A 15,026-nucleotide genomic window follows, 5' to 3' on the forward strand; every position below is an offset into this window, starting at 1 on the left:
TTTGCTGCAACTCACCAAATCATTTACCAGCTTCTCAAACGGCGAGGAGGACCATATTGAAGGCGTCCGTGTGAGTGCGAACGGTGACAACACATAGAGCGGCGACAATGATCAGCTTTGGGACCCGATTCTTTTTCCCGCGGCTACGACGGCCACGGGAAAGGAGTGATGCCGCGTGCGACATGGTAGCCACACAGTGCGCCCTACACACGACCAATTGCAAGACCGCGACACTAAAACCATAAAGGTTTGTTATGACGGCCACAGCTAAAGAGGTGACAGCGACAGAAATTGTGCTTCATAGAGACAGTCGCGGGAAAGATATGAGCGACTGGGTTTGGCTTGGGGGTGATTGATCGGCATTACATTAGGGCACATGGTGGGCACTACAAGAAATATCGTTAAAATCAACGCCTAAATCAACGGCTAAGCCGTCGATAATATTAAAAATCGACGGCAAAATGGACGGTGGTGGTGGTCGCTATTAAGCCTGTCGATTTTTCAAAATTCGAATAAAATCGACGGCTTGCCTGGGCGTAGATAATAATTTAATAAAATCGACATTATTTCCATCTATAATATGAGTTTGAAAATTTTACTTACTCACTAAAATCGACAACCTTGCCGTCGATATTATTATATAAAATCGACGCCATTTTTGTCGATATTTGATTCAATAAAATCGACACAATTGCCGTCGATTTAATTATTTAGATACCGACAAAAAGCGACAACACTATCGTCGATTTTAATAGCTATATTTTTTTAATTATTTTTTTCTATTTAAAAAATAGTAATCAATTAATACAAACAAACTTTTAAATATAGAAATAAAATTTACAGAATATTAGATAACAGGTTGATTGATCGAAACCAAGAGGAAACAAGGGTTCTTGTGAACTAACTCTATCGGTTGGTTGATCGAGCTATTCGACACTTCGAATCCAAGTCACAAACATCAAACAAATAAAACACACACACACAGAGTGCAGCATTGACATCACTCCTCCATCGCATTGTTATCCTCTGAGTGCCGTTGGGAAACAAAGACTTTGATCTTTTGTGGTAGATGGGTCCTTCTGAAGGGCCAAAGGAGCTTTGACCAAACTGATGCCCTGCTCCAACTCCTTTGCTGCCTCCTTTTGTATCTTTTCTTTCTTGCCCTTCATTCTATTAAAAATTTGACAAAATATCAGCAAATAACAAAATGGGAGGGCATTGTAAGGCTTCCTCATACATGTAAAAGTGGAACTGATGAATTACCTATTCTTATGGTGCCTCTCCTCCCTGGTGACTGATCTTTTCAATCTTTGAAATGGCCTTGAGGACGTTCTCCGCAAGATTCCTGTCATATCTCTCTGGCCTGTTTTGCTTTCTCTCAAACTCAAAGGTTGAATCCTAAAGAAATATATGACAGTCATGAGGCTCTTTCAAACCACAATTATGAACGACACAGACGCGTAGGCCAAAAGAAAGGAAATATAAAGTTTCATTTACCTGAGTCATATCCTTTCCATGCACCCGCCTATACGCCTTGGTCCATTTTACTTTTCGAGGATTCCTCTTCATTTTGAAGTTCTTGTGGCATTTAGATCTACAAAATCGGAAAATCTGCAAGAGAAGTTTGTCATAAATCTGCACCATATAGGGCATGTAAAGCGGGGCTATAAGCCTATAACCAACCATACATACCTACCTGTCACTCTAGGGCATTTCATGAGCAACCGATAGAGTATAAATCAATCTTAACTGCTATCATAAGTATGAGTATAGGACAATCCCTACTAGAAAACTAATGTCGAAACTTGGGAATAGATGGAGTAAATGAATTTCTAGATTTGTTAGTTAATGAAGCAATGAGCAAAGTAGTACTTCAGTATTGTTGAGAAGGCAACAAAGGTTCTCAGATTTTCAGAGGAAACAAAGTATGTCAGAAAAGCAGAGAAATCAATGGCTTACCAATGGTAATCCTCCCACTACATCCATACCAAGTTTTGGTCCAACCTCCACACTGAAATCCAAGATCATCGGCATGAGTCCCAGCAACAAGGATTCTCTTTGCTTTCCTATCCAATGGAAGAAAGGGTTTGCTAATATCTTTTCTATTTTTCAACAGAACCAAGGACTTTCGAACTGCTTCACGTGCTAGATCTCTATGTTGCTAAACAATGAGGGTAAACAGAGTTAGAACTAATTTTCTAACTATTGCTCACTTGACTTTATTTAAATATAGACATAGTTAAGCAGCAATAGTTTACACAATTACCTGCAATGATGTTGATATTTGAATCATGAAATAAAACTCAACTTAGAAAGGGTCAAAGAGATTATTTTCTTACCTTGCATCCAACCATATCTAGCAAAGATCTGTCACTAAAAGGAAATTCAAAACGACCAGCGGCAAACTTCATTCTCAAAATTCGCTCAACAGCATCATCAATTCTGCTTATTGGTACTTCCCCGGATTTAACAAGAGAGGTCAAATCTTCAATGAACGGTTCAAATTGTAAACCCACCATTACCTGTATGTAATCTTAAATAAATGAACAATTTCAAGTCTTTGGATTTGTTTACATTAGAATATGTATGTTAGCATCTTAGTTTAAGTGGTTTTTTATTGGTAGATTAAAATAACTTCTGAGATCACTTATGCTGAGATAATAAATAATTTTATAGTGAATTCTATGGTTTTAAATGATAATTTTTTTCCTTTTAATAACTCAATTTTTTATTTTGAAAAATAGTTTTTTTATATGTATTTAGTAGCTTATGAAAAACTCATTCTTTCTTTTCAATCTATAAAGCTTGCATTTACAGCTTGTGAAGAGTAAAAAAAAATTAACTGATATTGACTGAAAACAATTGATTTTCTAATATTGAATAGAAAAATGTTTTTTGAACATCTATTTATCTGTAGAGTATAGACAGTAGTCTTAATACATAATATACTTGACTACTATTTTAATTTACGATAAAATCTTTGTTTTAATACTATTGTAATTATTCTTATTATTTCATTTTCTAGTCTTACGTTATGCAGATATATATTGCAACCCTATAAATTAAAAAGATGTGCCAATGAGGTTGGTTTAATCTTACTTTATGGCTTGTTATTAACTAATTTTATTATGATGCATACATGGTTTTATAAAGTTGATGACGCAGATATAGATGATATTTAATGAATACATCTGGACAAATGAGTGAAGAGTTTCTAGTATGGTTTGGAATCCTTTAGTGAAGAGTAAAAAATAGTTTTAAGTAGATGACACTCCAGGAAAGAAAAATAAAGCATAATAAAATTCAGTAGTTGTTTCATAATTGAATCTCTATATCACCCAAAATGAAGAAAATCACAAGGTTTGTTCTTCAGTATAGAAATGCCAAAGTAGAAACGAACTAGCAATGAAGTTACAGTGAACAAAAATAGAAATGCGAGTATAAAACTGAGGAGGAATGATTTTATCCTTTACCTTGATAACTTCGTCGAGCAGTTTGATATTCAAAATGTTTGGCATGAAACCTGCATCAAACATTGGAATACAGTCAACAGCTGAGAAGAGAATCAATAGCTTGAAATTAATATCAAGAAGCAAAACAGTTAAAAAAAGAACGAGTGCATTTATGAACTTTGCAAAAGATTCATACCTGGATTGTCTCCTGAGATTATACTTCTGTCAGCAGGTTCCACACCAACCACCTAAGAAAGACATAATAAAGCATACTGTAATGATAGGAGAAAGATGATAGAACAAACAAAGAATCACTGGCACTATTAAATGCAACCAGCAGATTAACCATATGGCATAATTGTCTATACATCTAACCAATGGATACAATTCAAGTCTGAATTTGGAAACATAATCAAAATTAATGGTTTAACCACACATGCAAATAGTTGCACAAATATTCTCTGTCTTCTTTCTAGTCCCATTTTTCCTTTCATAATCTTCTCTTTCTCTCCTCCAACATAAGAACACCATAATCATAGAGCCTATTCCTTAGGGATTTAGAATATGAAAATGATAATGCACAAGTTATCATCATTTATGTATTTTATTATTCCAATTCAATAATAACTGCACCTAATTCCTTTCAAGTTATGAAATTGGAATTCAGGAGTCAGGACCCCGTGTTAGTTTAAAGTGGAAGTCAATGACACAACACCAATAAGTGTATTTCACTAATTTGAAATAACAAATAATTACATTCAAAGCAGTAATTGAACCTTTATGTTGGTGTTCATCATTTTCAGGTAACGTCCAGTGCCGGTAACAGTGCCACCAGTTCCAATACCGGCAACCAATACATCAATATTGCCAATGGTATCCTCCCATATCTCTGGCCCTGTAGTTTCGAAGTGGATCTGTAATTTGTGCACATAAAGCTTAACAACATGTATCTTAATTTCAGAAATGCACCAAACAAGAGAAAAGCGAGGGGGAAAAGGGGAATTTAGGGTTTCGGGGATAACGGAAGAGCAGAGGGGTCATCGGCGTGGAGAGGATCAAGGGGAATTTAGGAATTTCCAAATGAAATTGAAGGGAATACCTGAGGAGCGACAGTGGCAGCGCGAGCAAACGGAGTGACGATGGCGCAATTGTGTCGCCGGTAGCAGAGAATGAGGGTTAACAATATTGTTTCTCATAAGCTCGAATGCGAAAAAGAAAAGGATGAAATTGTGTTTCTGAACTTGGAGCGGGAAGTGGGCACGAAATTGGTGTTTTTAGCAATTAAATCGACGGCACATTTGTCGATTTTAATTTGAAAAAAAGTGACGTCTTTGATGTCTATTTTATACATTAAATCCACACCATTTATTTGATTTAAGAAAGCAATCTGGACTGTTTAAATTTATCGACGGAAAGGTTGTCGATATTTTAAATATAAAAATAGACGCCATGTCCGTCGATTTTAAAATAAAAGCATTTTAGTTCTCCGGTTCGTCAACAATATGATGATAGTTAAAAGAGATTTAATGCATCATAAAAAAATCGATGAAAAGGCCGTCGATTTTATTATTTTATTTTTTTAAAAAATATCGACAGCAAGCCGTCGAAAAATATCGACGGGAGAGATAGCCGTCAATTTTTTGCGTCGATAAATACGCTTTTTCTTGTAGTGGGGACGGCAGGCTGATTTCTGGTTTTGGGAGGTTGTTTTACCTTAAAACGACACTGCTTAACATTTTAACAAAACAAAAAAAAATATCACTACCGGATCCGGGTTCTTTAAATCGGTCCACACCATTTTTCCAAACAATGTTAAATACTGTCTACTCATCAATAAAATACAAAATTTACCATAGTTTCATTATTATTTAGTAATCCAAGCCTATTTATAATATCTCTTAGGTTGGTAGATAAATAGCCCATCAGCTTTCAGCCGTTAGAACCAAACCTACTCACGTTAGTTTCTTATTAGCTTCAACCATGAAGCACAAAGCCGGTGTGTCATTTCCATAATTTTACTATATAACTGTTACGGATCCGACCCACGGATCCTACGCTCGGAATGGTCCCCGAACCCGGTTACCCGGGTCTGACCCGCTTCGCCCTTCTAGAAGGCCCGGAACCGGCCCTCTAGAGCTCCTAACCAACTTTTGAATTCAAACGTCTCCCTTATCTTAGCCAAACAAGATAAGATAAGATAACTACCATCACCTATAAATAGAGGACCCAGGTCCCTCCAGGTATTCATTCATTCCACACACCTTATACCTCTCAGATCCATTCTGACTTGAGCGTCGGAGTGTCTTTGCAGGTACCACCCCCATCACTCCAGTCAAGTGATCCGGCATCTGCCTCAACCCGCAAGTTCTCGATCCATCTCTCAACCCGTACCAGAGACTTCTTGTACATTGGTGCCGTCTGTGGGAACTTTGCAACGTTGTGGCGGCATGGCGGATAACCCAGAAGAGCAATCATCAAACTCAGATTTCTTGCGTGTAACTGAGAGCAAAAAGGAATAATGTTTTCTTAACTTGCATCACCTTTGCATGTTTATGCATCCTTTCGCCCTACTCCAACGGCGAAATCCCAAAGGAATAATGTTTCCTTAACTTGCATCACACCTTTGCCCTACTCCAACGGCGAAATCCCAAAGGAATAATGTTTTCTTAGCTCGCATCACCTTTGCATGTTTATGCACCCTTTCGCCCTACTCCAACGGCGAAATCCCAAAGGAATAATGTTTCCTTAACTTGCATCACCTTTGCAGGGATAACACACCTTCGCCCTACTCCAACGGTGAAATTCCAAAGGAATAATGTTTCCTTAACTTGCATCACCTTTGCATGTTTATGCACCCTTTCGCCCTACTCTAACGGCAAAATCCCAAAGGAATAATGTTTCCTTAACTTACATCACCTTTGCAGCGATAACACACCTCCGCCCTATTCCAACGGCGAAATCCCAAAGGAACAACGTTACTTGCAATTACCTTCTTAGTGATAACACTCTTTATGCACCATCGCCCTACTCCAACGGTGAAATTCCAAATCCTCTGAGCCCAAAGTCTCGCCTCCCTTTAGTGGGACACCTCCAACTCTTGGACCCTCTCATTCACCACTCCCTCATCCGTCTCTCCAAGCGCCATGGCCCCATCTTCTCCCTCTACTTCGGCTCCATGCCCACCGAGGTTGCTTCTTCTTTTGAACTCTTCAAGCTCTTCCTCCAAACCCACGAGGTCACCTCTTTCAACACTAGGTTCCAAACCTCTGTCATCTGCCGCTTCACCTGTGACAACTCTATTGCCATGATCCCCCTTCGGACCTTACTGAAAATTCATAAGGAAGCTCATCATGAACGACCTCCTTAAATGCTACCACCGTGGCCAAGCTCAGACCTCTCAGGAGCCAATAGATCAAAAAAGTTCTCAAAGTTCTTGCACAGATACGGGAGACAGCCAAATCGTGGCGGCATGACGGAGAACCTCGAGGAGCAATCCTCCACCCGACACCCCAACTCAAACCCACAAAGCCCAACTCCCGAACTCCAAGATAACACTCCTCCCACCCACGGAAGGATAATAAACGCGGCACATCGCTAACCAACCCCAACCCAGCAACAACCAAGAGAGGACAACCGTCCTCCCACTGAAGCCCGGCCACCCGATGGCCTGGGAGAGAAGGCGGTCCAGATAATCCAAGAGTTGTGCCTTAGGGTGCAAAACCTCAAAGGCCAAGTCACACCCAAAGAACGGTACCACCCGGAGCATACAAGCCAAGCGACCTCCAGGACCTAATCTCATCGCGATACCAGGAACACCAGGCCCCCTGAGCAACAACACTGCAAACAGCACGATCGCAGCGTTTCCCTAGACTCGAAACACCGACGCGGAGAAGACGACCGACGGCACCATCGAGAGGCCAAACGAGCAGGAAACATGCACGTGATAATGGAAGTCACCCGTTCACAGAAAAATCCTTGAGAGCCAAACTCCTGAAGGACTTCAACAAGCTCACTGACATGAAATAGGACGGGACCAACGATCCCCGGGAACACCTAACGGCCTTCGAGGCCAGGATGAACCTGGAAGGAGCCACTGACATGATCCGGTGTAAGGCCTTCTCGATAACCTTAGCTGGCCCTGCGATCAAATGGTTCAACGCCCTCCCAAACGGGTCCATAGCCAGCTTCCACGATATCACCAGAAAGTTCATGGCCCAGTTCACTATCAAAATCACCAAAGCTAAACACCCCATTAGCTTGCTCGGAATTACCCAAAGACAAGACGAATCTACGAGAAAATACCTGACGGTCGATGGACTCACGGACTCAGTCGCGAGTCTCTGCCTGACCAATGGACTTATGAATGAGGACTTCTGAAAGTATCTCACCGCGAAGCCAGTCTGGACTATGCACGAGATTCAGAGCGTCGCTAAGGATTACATAAACGATGAGGAGGTGAGCCAAGTTGTGGCGGCCAATAAACGGCAGAACGGTAGTACGGCACCTCGCCAAAACACTCCACCAAGAGAAAACCAAAAGAAACATTCCAAACCGACAAATGCTCAAATTACACCCTCTTGTTAGCTCCCATCACCAAGATCTACCACTAAATAGCTGACCGAGGCGTTATTCCGAAGGCCCGACCACTTAAAGAAAGAACGGGCGGCAACAAGAATTTATATTGTGACTACCACCGAGGATACGGGCACAGAACACAGCACTGCATCGACTTAAAAGACGCTCTGGAGCAAGCCATATGAGACGGCAAGCTCTCCGAGTTCGGCAAGATCATCAGGGAGTCGAAGCGCACAGAAAGAGATAGATCACCAGAGAGGGAAGGACGCAACCCAAGGACACAAAGACAAGCCCCTTGGGAAAGTCCGGAAACAGACCCGACCATAGTCGTCAAAGTCATAACAAGCAAGGATAAGCCGGAAAAGTCAAAATCGGCACTAAAAAAGAACCTCAAGGTCCTGGCAGTCAGAAACCAAACCCCGACAATCATCACCAATAATGCGATAACATTCTCCTCCAAGGACTGCCAATACGGCACCTCGGCGAAAGATGCCCCCTTCGTTATCTCCGCAAAGATAGGAACCGGGCTGGTCAAAAGAATACTACTCGACACATGAGCAGATTCCAACATCATCTTCAGGGGATCCTTCGACAAACTCGGGCTCCGAAACGAAAACCTACAAACCCACCATAATGGGGTAACCGGGCTCGGGGATAACTTCCTTCAACCGGACGGCACCATCACACTTCCCCTCACCATCGGAGCCGGGAACCAAAGAAAGACCATCCTCTCCGAATTTGTCATCCTCAAGAACTCCACCACCTACAAACATCATCCTCGGGAGAAAGACCATTAACAACCTTTCGGCGGTCATCTTCACCAAATTCTTACTCATGAAGTTCCAAGCCGATGACGGCACTATCGGCACAATACACAGAGACCGGAAAGTCGCGGTAGAGTGTGAGAACACCAGCTCGACCCTCCGCAAGAGATCCCAAGATGCGGCAGGCATCTTCCTCGCCGACCTCAATGCACGCCAAGACCAAAGTCCGCGCAGAACCGTGCGAGGAAATGACAAAGAGGCAGAGTGGGACCTTGCAGACAAGGTCAGGAGCATAGCACACCTACGGGAGCTAACCCTAAAACAAAGAATAAGTCTAAGGTACAATGGCAGCACGGTACGATGAGACTTTGGACCAGGAGACCTCGTCTTACGACAAAATGATATCGGTCCACCCACTCCCGGAGAAGGGACGCTCACGCCCAACTGGGAGGGTCCCTACCAAATTAGGACGGTAATCGAAAAAAGAGCCTACATGCTCGAAAGACTAGACGGGACCAAGCTTCCAAGATCCTGAAATTCCACTAAATTACGGTGCTACTATATGTAGAAACATCCTTCCAAAGCAACAAGATTGAGGTCGTTTAAGACTATCTCTTTACCCTTTATATTTTGCCTTTTTTACTTGCATTTATTGCTTAAGTCGTTTAATCGTATATTTTCTTACTGGGCACTCTTTCCTACCCACATTGGGAGGTTTTAACGAGGCCCAAACCATAAATGGAATTCATTTTCTCAAAAGCATTGCCCCGTCCGACGGCACAAACCAAACGCAGCTACACGGGAATCGATTACCCCGAGGCCAACAAAACGGATATCCAAATAAATAAACGGCTACACGGAAATCGATCACCCCGAGGCCAACAAAACAGATATCCAAATAAGCAAACGGCTACACGAGAATTGATTACCCCGAGGCCAACAAAACGGATATCCAAATAATAAAACGGATATCCAAATAAGTGAAAAGGCTACCCGAGAATCGATCACCCAGAAGCCAACAAACGGATATCCGAATAACAAAACGGATATCCAAACGGCTACACAGGAATCGATTACCCACGGATATCCAAATAAGTGAATGGCTACCCGGGAATCGATCACCCCAAAGCCAATAAAACATATATCCAAATAATAGAACGGATATCCGAATAACAAAACGGATATCCAAATAAGTAAACGGCTACACGGGAATCGATTACCCGAGGCCAACAAAACGGATATCCAAACAATAAAACGGATATCCAAATAAGTGAAAAGGCTCCCGGGAATCGATCACCCCGAAGCCAATAAAACAGATATCCAAATAACAGAACGGATATCCGAATAACAAAACGGATATCCAAATAAGCAAACGGCTACACGGGAATCGATTACCCCGAGGCCAACAAAACGGATATCCAAATAAGTGAAAAGGCTACCCGGGAATCGATCACCCAGAAGCCAAGAAACGGATATCCGAATAACAAAACGGATATCCAAACGGCTACACGAAAATCGATTACCCATGGATATCCAAATAAGTGAACGGATACCCGGGAATCGATCACCCCAAAGCCAATAAAACAGATATCCAAATAACAGAACGGATATCCGAATAAAAAAACGGATATCCAAATAAGTAAACAAATACACGGGAATTGATTACCCACAGATATCCAAATAAGTGAACGGCTACCCGGGAATCGATCACCCCGAAGCCAATAAAACAGATATCCAAATAACAGAACGGATATCCGAATAACAAAACGGATATCCAAATAAGCAAACGGTTACACGGGAATCGATTATCCCGAGGCCAACAAAACGGATATCCAAATAATAAAACGGATATCCAAATAAGTGAAAAGGCTACCCGGGAATCGATCACCCAGAAGCCAACAAACGGATATCTGAATAACAAAACGGATATCCAAACGGCTACACGGAAATCGATTACCCACGGATATCCAAATAAGTGAATGGCTACCCGGGAATCGATCACCCCGAAGCCAATAAAACAGATATCCAAATAACAGAACGGATATCCGAATAAAAAAATGGATATCCAAATAAGTAAACGACTACACGGGAATCGATTACCCACGGATATCCAAATAAGTGAACGGCTACCCGGGAATCGATCACCCCGAAGCCAATAAAACAGATATCCAAATAACATAACGGATATCCGAATAAAAAAATGGATATCCAAATAAGTAAACGACTACACGGGAATCGATTACCCACGGATATCCAAATAAGTGAACGGCTACCCGGGAATCGATCACCCCAAAACCAATAAAACAAATATCCAAATAACAAAACGGATATCCAAATAACAAAAATAGTGACTCGTGAATCGATCACTCGCAAAGCCAACAAAACGGAAATCCAAATAAGCTAAATAAACAAAGTCTTGAAATCGGCCCACCAAGAGGCCTAAAATAAGTTCACAATAACAACCCAAAAAAGGCCACACAAAACAAGCATGAGCTGACGGTCTTCCAACTTGCGGAAAGCCAGACTGACCAACATCCTACCAATAAATGTAGGATGATGTCACGCCCTTTCCAGGCCCTTCAGTCTCCCAAACTACAGAGAATTGGACTCCCCAACGACTTAGCATTGAGACCAAGAAAGCATACTCTCATGCTCCGGGGACAACTGTTCTAGACCCGATCTCCGGACCCTTCTTCAGAACGGTCATCAAACTCGGCATGTGATGAGACGCCCAAACAATGTGCTCCTCGCCTGACCATGAAACGGCCAGGAACTCCCCAAATCCTCGACCTCGACTGGAAAAACCAAATAAATGATCTCCTTGCCAAACCACAAACGGCGAGGAAAAGGTTCCTCCAGCGATGAGACCGAGCACCCTCACTCTCTCGCTCCGGGGGCAACTGTTACGGATCCGACCCACAGATCCTACGCCCGGAATGGTCCCCGAACCCGGTTACCCGGGTCCGACCCGCTTCGCCCTTCTAGAAGGCCTGGAACCGGCCCTCTAGAGCTCCTAACCAACTTTCGAATTCAAACGTCTCCCTTATCTTAGCCAAACAAGATAAGATAAGATAACTACCATCACCTATAAATAGAGGACCCAGGTCCCTCCAGGTATTCATTTATTCCACACACCTTATACCTCTCAGATCCATTATGACTTGAGCGTCGGAGTGTCTTTGCAGGTATCACCCCCCATCGCTCCAGTCAAGTGATCCGGCATCTGCCTCAACCCACAAGTTCTCGATCCATCTCTCAACCCGTACCAAAGGCCTCTTGTACAATAACTAAGGACATTTTAGGCTTTCTATCCATGATTATATGACAAAGAGTTGACTGCTAACGAGACCGTACTTGCTATATGCCTGTACCAAAAAAGTAATTGGTACATGTGAAAGTTTTCCAAAACGTTATTACTTATTTGTTTCTTTGCCTCAATCACTTCGCATGTGAGATGACTTTGGAATATGAAACTACTATCATTCGTCCGTGTCATTCACAAATTGGAGACCCAATTTTGCTGCAACCATGCCTGAGTTGGCCAGTTCGTAATACGGCCCACACGAGTACATACCCATTTCGCAGGTATATCTGTAAAATGATGAAGAAATCCATTTTACAGGTGACTTTTGCGAGTTAAACCTGCGCATTTGAGTCTAATTTTTTTTAGCATGTGTATTTTTGGAATTATTTTTTTAATATTTGAATCAATAAAAAGTCGACTTACATGGTTATTAGGCAGCCTCCTAGTAAGTCGCTGCTGGCTCCATATATAGTTTTAGTGAATTGTATATGCTTCCTAAGTTCCTATTAAATCAATTGTGCTATGCTTAAAGGTATTAGTTGTTGGGTCTTTTCCACATACACTAAAACATGGCTAAGAGATAGGTTTCACTATGAGTGCTAAAATCATATATCTTGTAGCAATTTAAAGATTTTCATTCCCAAATAAATTATATGTGTAAACGACCCATAAGTTTTCAACATTGAAAATAAATATTAAACCAGAACTTCACGCATACTCTTCTTGGCTTGTTTACTTGCTTAGTTTGTCTTCAGTTGCTCTGATCATAGTTGTCAGAACCGAACCGGTAATCGAACTGGTATTAAACCGATAAAGTTATTAGATCACTGGATTACTGATTTAACCGGTAGATCACTGGTCGAACCGGTTAATCCGGTATAATTAAATAATTATGTAAAATTTAATTATTTTTTTTTTATTATAAGTATTTTTATTTTATTTTTATAAAATTAATTATCATTTTCAAATTTTAATACTTTATTAATTAATTTATATTTATTGTATTATTATATTATTATAAGTAAAAACTTACATAGCCAATGAGTAATAGCTCAAATGGCATAGTCTTCCCATACTCAATTAAGAGGTTGCGGGTTCGAGTCTCCTATCTTTGGTAAAAAAAAAAGTAAAAACTTACATACAGTTAATTTTCATGTGAAGTTGATATTTAAAAACAGTTAGATAATTTGACAAGTTTAACTAAATATCATCTAACGATTTTCAACTATCAACTTCATATGAAGACAATTGTATGTGAGTCTTTACCTATTATTATATACTACAAGTATTTATTGAAAAAATAATATTAATAGATATCATATAATCATGAAAAGAAAAAATAAATTATGATTAATAATTTTTTTTATCTTTTTAATATATATATATATATATATTAATAAAATTTATAGTTAAATAAAATATAATTAATTTAAAAATTAAAATTAATTGAATATAAGTAAATACAAAATTGCTATATGTATTATAATTTGGATATGTATTAGTAAAAAAGCAATGTAGCTTGGTGGTCAGAATGTGCTTCTTGTAATCCTGGAGTGAACAGTTTGAACCCTATCAGAGCCTTTTCCAAAAACCACACAACTGGAGCTTATGGGGAGCATGGTGGACTTACAGAACCCAGATGCATCGTAGCTTTGCCTTCAGTTAGGACCAAACGGTTTGGTTTGGTTTGATTTTCACCGAATTTGGCTGATTTTAATCGGTTCGTTCTGGTTCTTTACTTTGAACGGTCTTAACTTCGGACCGAATCGATATAGAATTCGATTTACCAATTTTTCGGTCGAACCGGTCGGTCCAGTCCAGTTTTTACAACTATGGCTCCGATTGTTACCGGTCAATTCTTTTATCTTTACATCGGTATCTTTATTGTCTAATCGACACCTTTAGATTATATTAGTAGGCTTTCTTTCAGCATCACAAAAGGAAGATTATATTAGTAGACTATTTAGTGTTGAGCCGTCAACTAGTCTTTATATATTATGCCAAATGGGGAATTTGCCGATTAAAAGAAAGTTTAATACACTATTTTTTGTAAATATTTGTTGTTAATATAATAAATTATAATTATCTTTGAATTATAATTATCTTTAAGATAATAATATAGTACATATAATTTAAAATAAATATATATTAAAAATTAAATTATATAGAATACACTTGTTTTCAAACAAAAAAAAATTTACTAATTAAGATACAATTAATTAAACTAATAATTTTTTGTTTAATTATTATTTAATATTTTACAACATAAAACATATAATATTATGAATTTTATACATATATAAATCTTAATTAATATTTGACTTTTTTTTCTGTTAACCCTTGTATTATATTTATATAGAATTTTAAACTTTAGTTGGTTTGACACCTTTAATTTATGTATTTTTAAAATTTATATTTTTGTGTATTTATTTATATTTTTATATATTATTTTATTAAAATTTGTTTATTTCAATTGAAATATAATTAAACCAATTAAATATTTTAACTTTACTAAATAATCAATTAGAATTGCAACCAACTATTATATAGACTGTAAAAAAAATTCAACAAGAAAAAAAAAACCTAAATCCTCACACTTTTTTTTTTAATTTATTTTAGAGAAAATGTAAATTTAAATTATCATGATAAACATTTAAAATCAAATGAAAAGAGATCTAAAAAGAAAAAAATATCTAAAACCAAATGAAAATAAACATCTAAAATTATTGTAAAAAAAATTCAAAACCTAATAAAAATAAACATCTTAAACTAACAAAAAGAAATATCTAAAACCTAACAAAAAAGAGATATCCAAAACCATTTAAAAAAAAAAAAATCAAAACCTATTAAAACGAGATATCTAAAATTATTGAAAAAATAATATTCAAAATATCATCTAAAAACTAAAAAAGAATACACATATAAAAACAT

General features: G+C 38.9%; 1 protein-coding gene across 2 annotated transcripts; it reads right to left on the reverse strand.

Moving 5' to 3' along the window:
* Positions 1-801: 801 nt before the first annotated feature.
* LOC112784599 (uncharacterized) lies at positions 802-4,709 on the reverse strand. Of its 2 annotated transcripts, XM_025827867.3 has the most exons (9): positions 4,552-4,708; positions 4,229-4,347; positions 3,649-3,700; positions 3,474-3,523; positions 2,340-2,522; positions 1,960-2,161; positions 1,498-1,611; positions 1,264-1,398; positions 802-1,170 (listed from the first exon to the last, which is right to left on the reverse strand). In XM_025827867.3, exons 1-7 carry the CDS (start codon positions 4,646-4,648, stop codon positions 1,595-1,597), a joined length of 720 nt encoding a protein of 239 aa, XP_025683652.1. In that variant the 5' UTR covers positions 4,649-4,708; the 3' UTR covers positions 802-1,170; positions 1,264-1,398; positions 1,498-1,594. The 2 variants fall into 2 exon arrangements, with proteins under 2 accessions (XP_025683652.1, XP_072085832.1); XM_072229731.1 differs by lacking the exons at positions 802-1,170; positions 1,264-1,398; positions 1,498-1,611 and having other exon boundaries at positions 1,780-2,161; positions 4,552-4,709.
* Positions 4,710-15,026: the final 10,317 nt, after the last annotated feature.

The sequence above is a fragment of the Arachis hypogaea genome, chromosome 20, assembly GCF_003086295.3.
Source record: "Arachis hypogaea cultivar Tifrunner chromosome 20, arahy.Tifrunner.gnm2.J5K5, whole genome shotgun sequence".
Taxonomy (NCBI): domain Eukaryota; kingdom Viridiplantae; phylum Streptophyta; class Magnoliopsida; order Fabales; family Fabaceae; genus Arachis; species Arachis hypogaea.

What these genes read in the sequence shown, in the direction of transcription:
- LOC112784599 (XM_072229731.1), bottom strand. Translation starts at nt 4,648, where the DNA reads ATGAGAAACAATATTGTTAACCCTCATTCTCTGCTACCGGCGACACAA. An exon ending in TGATGAACACCAACATAAAG is followed by an intron (nt 3,701 to 4,228) that starts GTTCAATTACTG and finishes TGTCTTTCTTAG; the next exon opens with GTGGTTGGTGTGGAACCTGC. An exon ending in TGCTCGACGAAGTTATCAAG is followed by an intron (nt 2,523 to 3,473) that starts GTAAAGGATAAA and finishes GATTACATACAG; the next exon opens with GTAATGGTGGGTTTACAATT.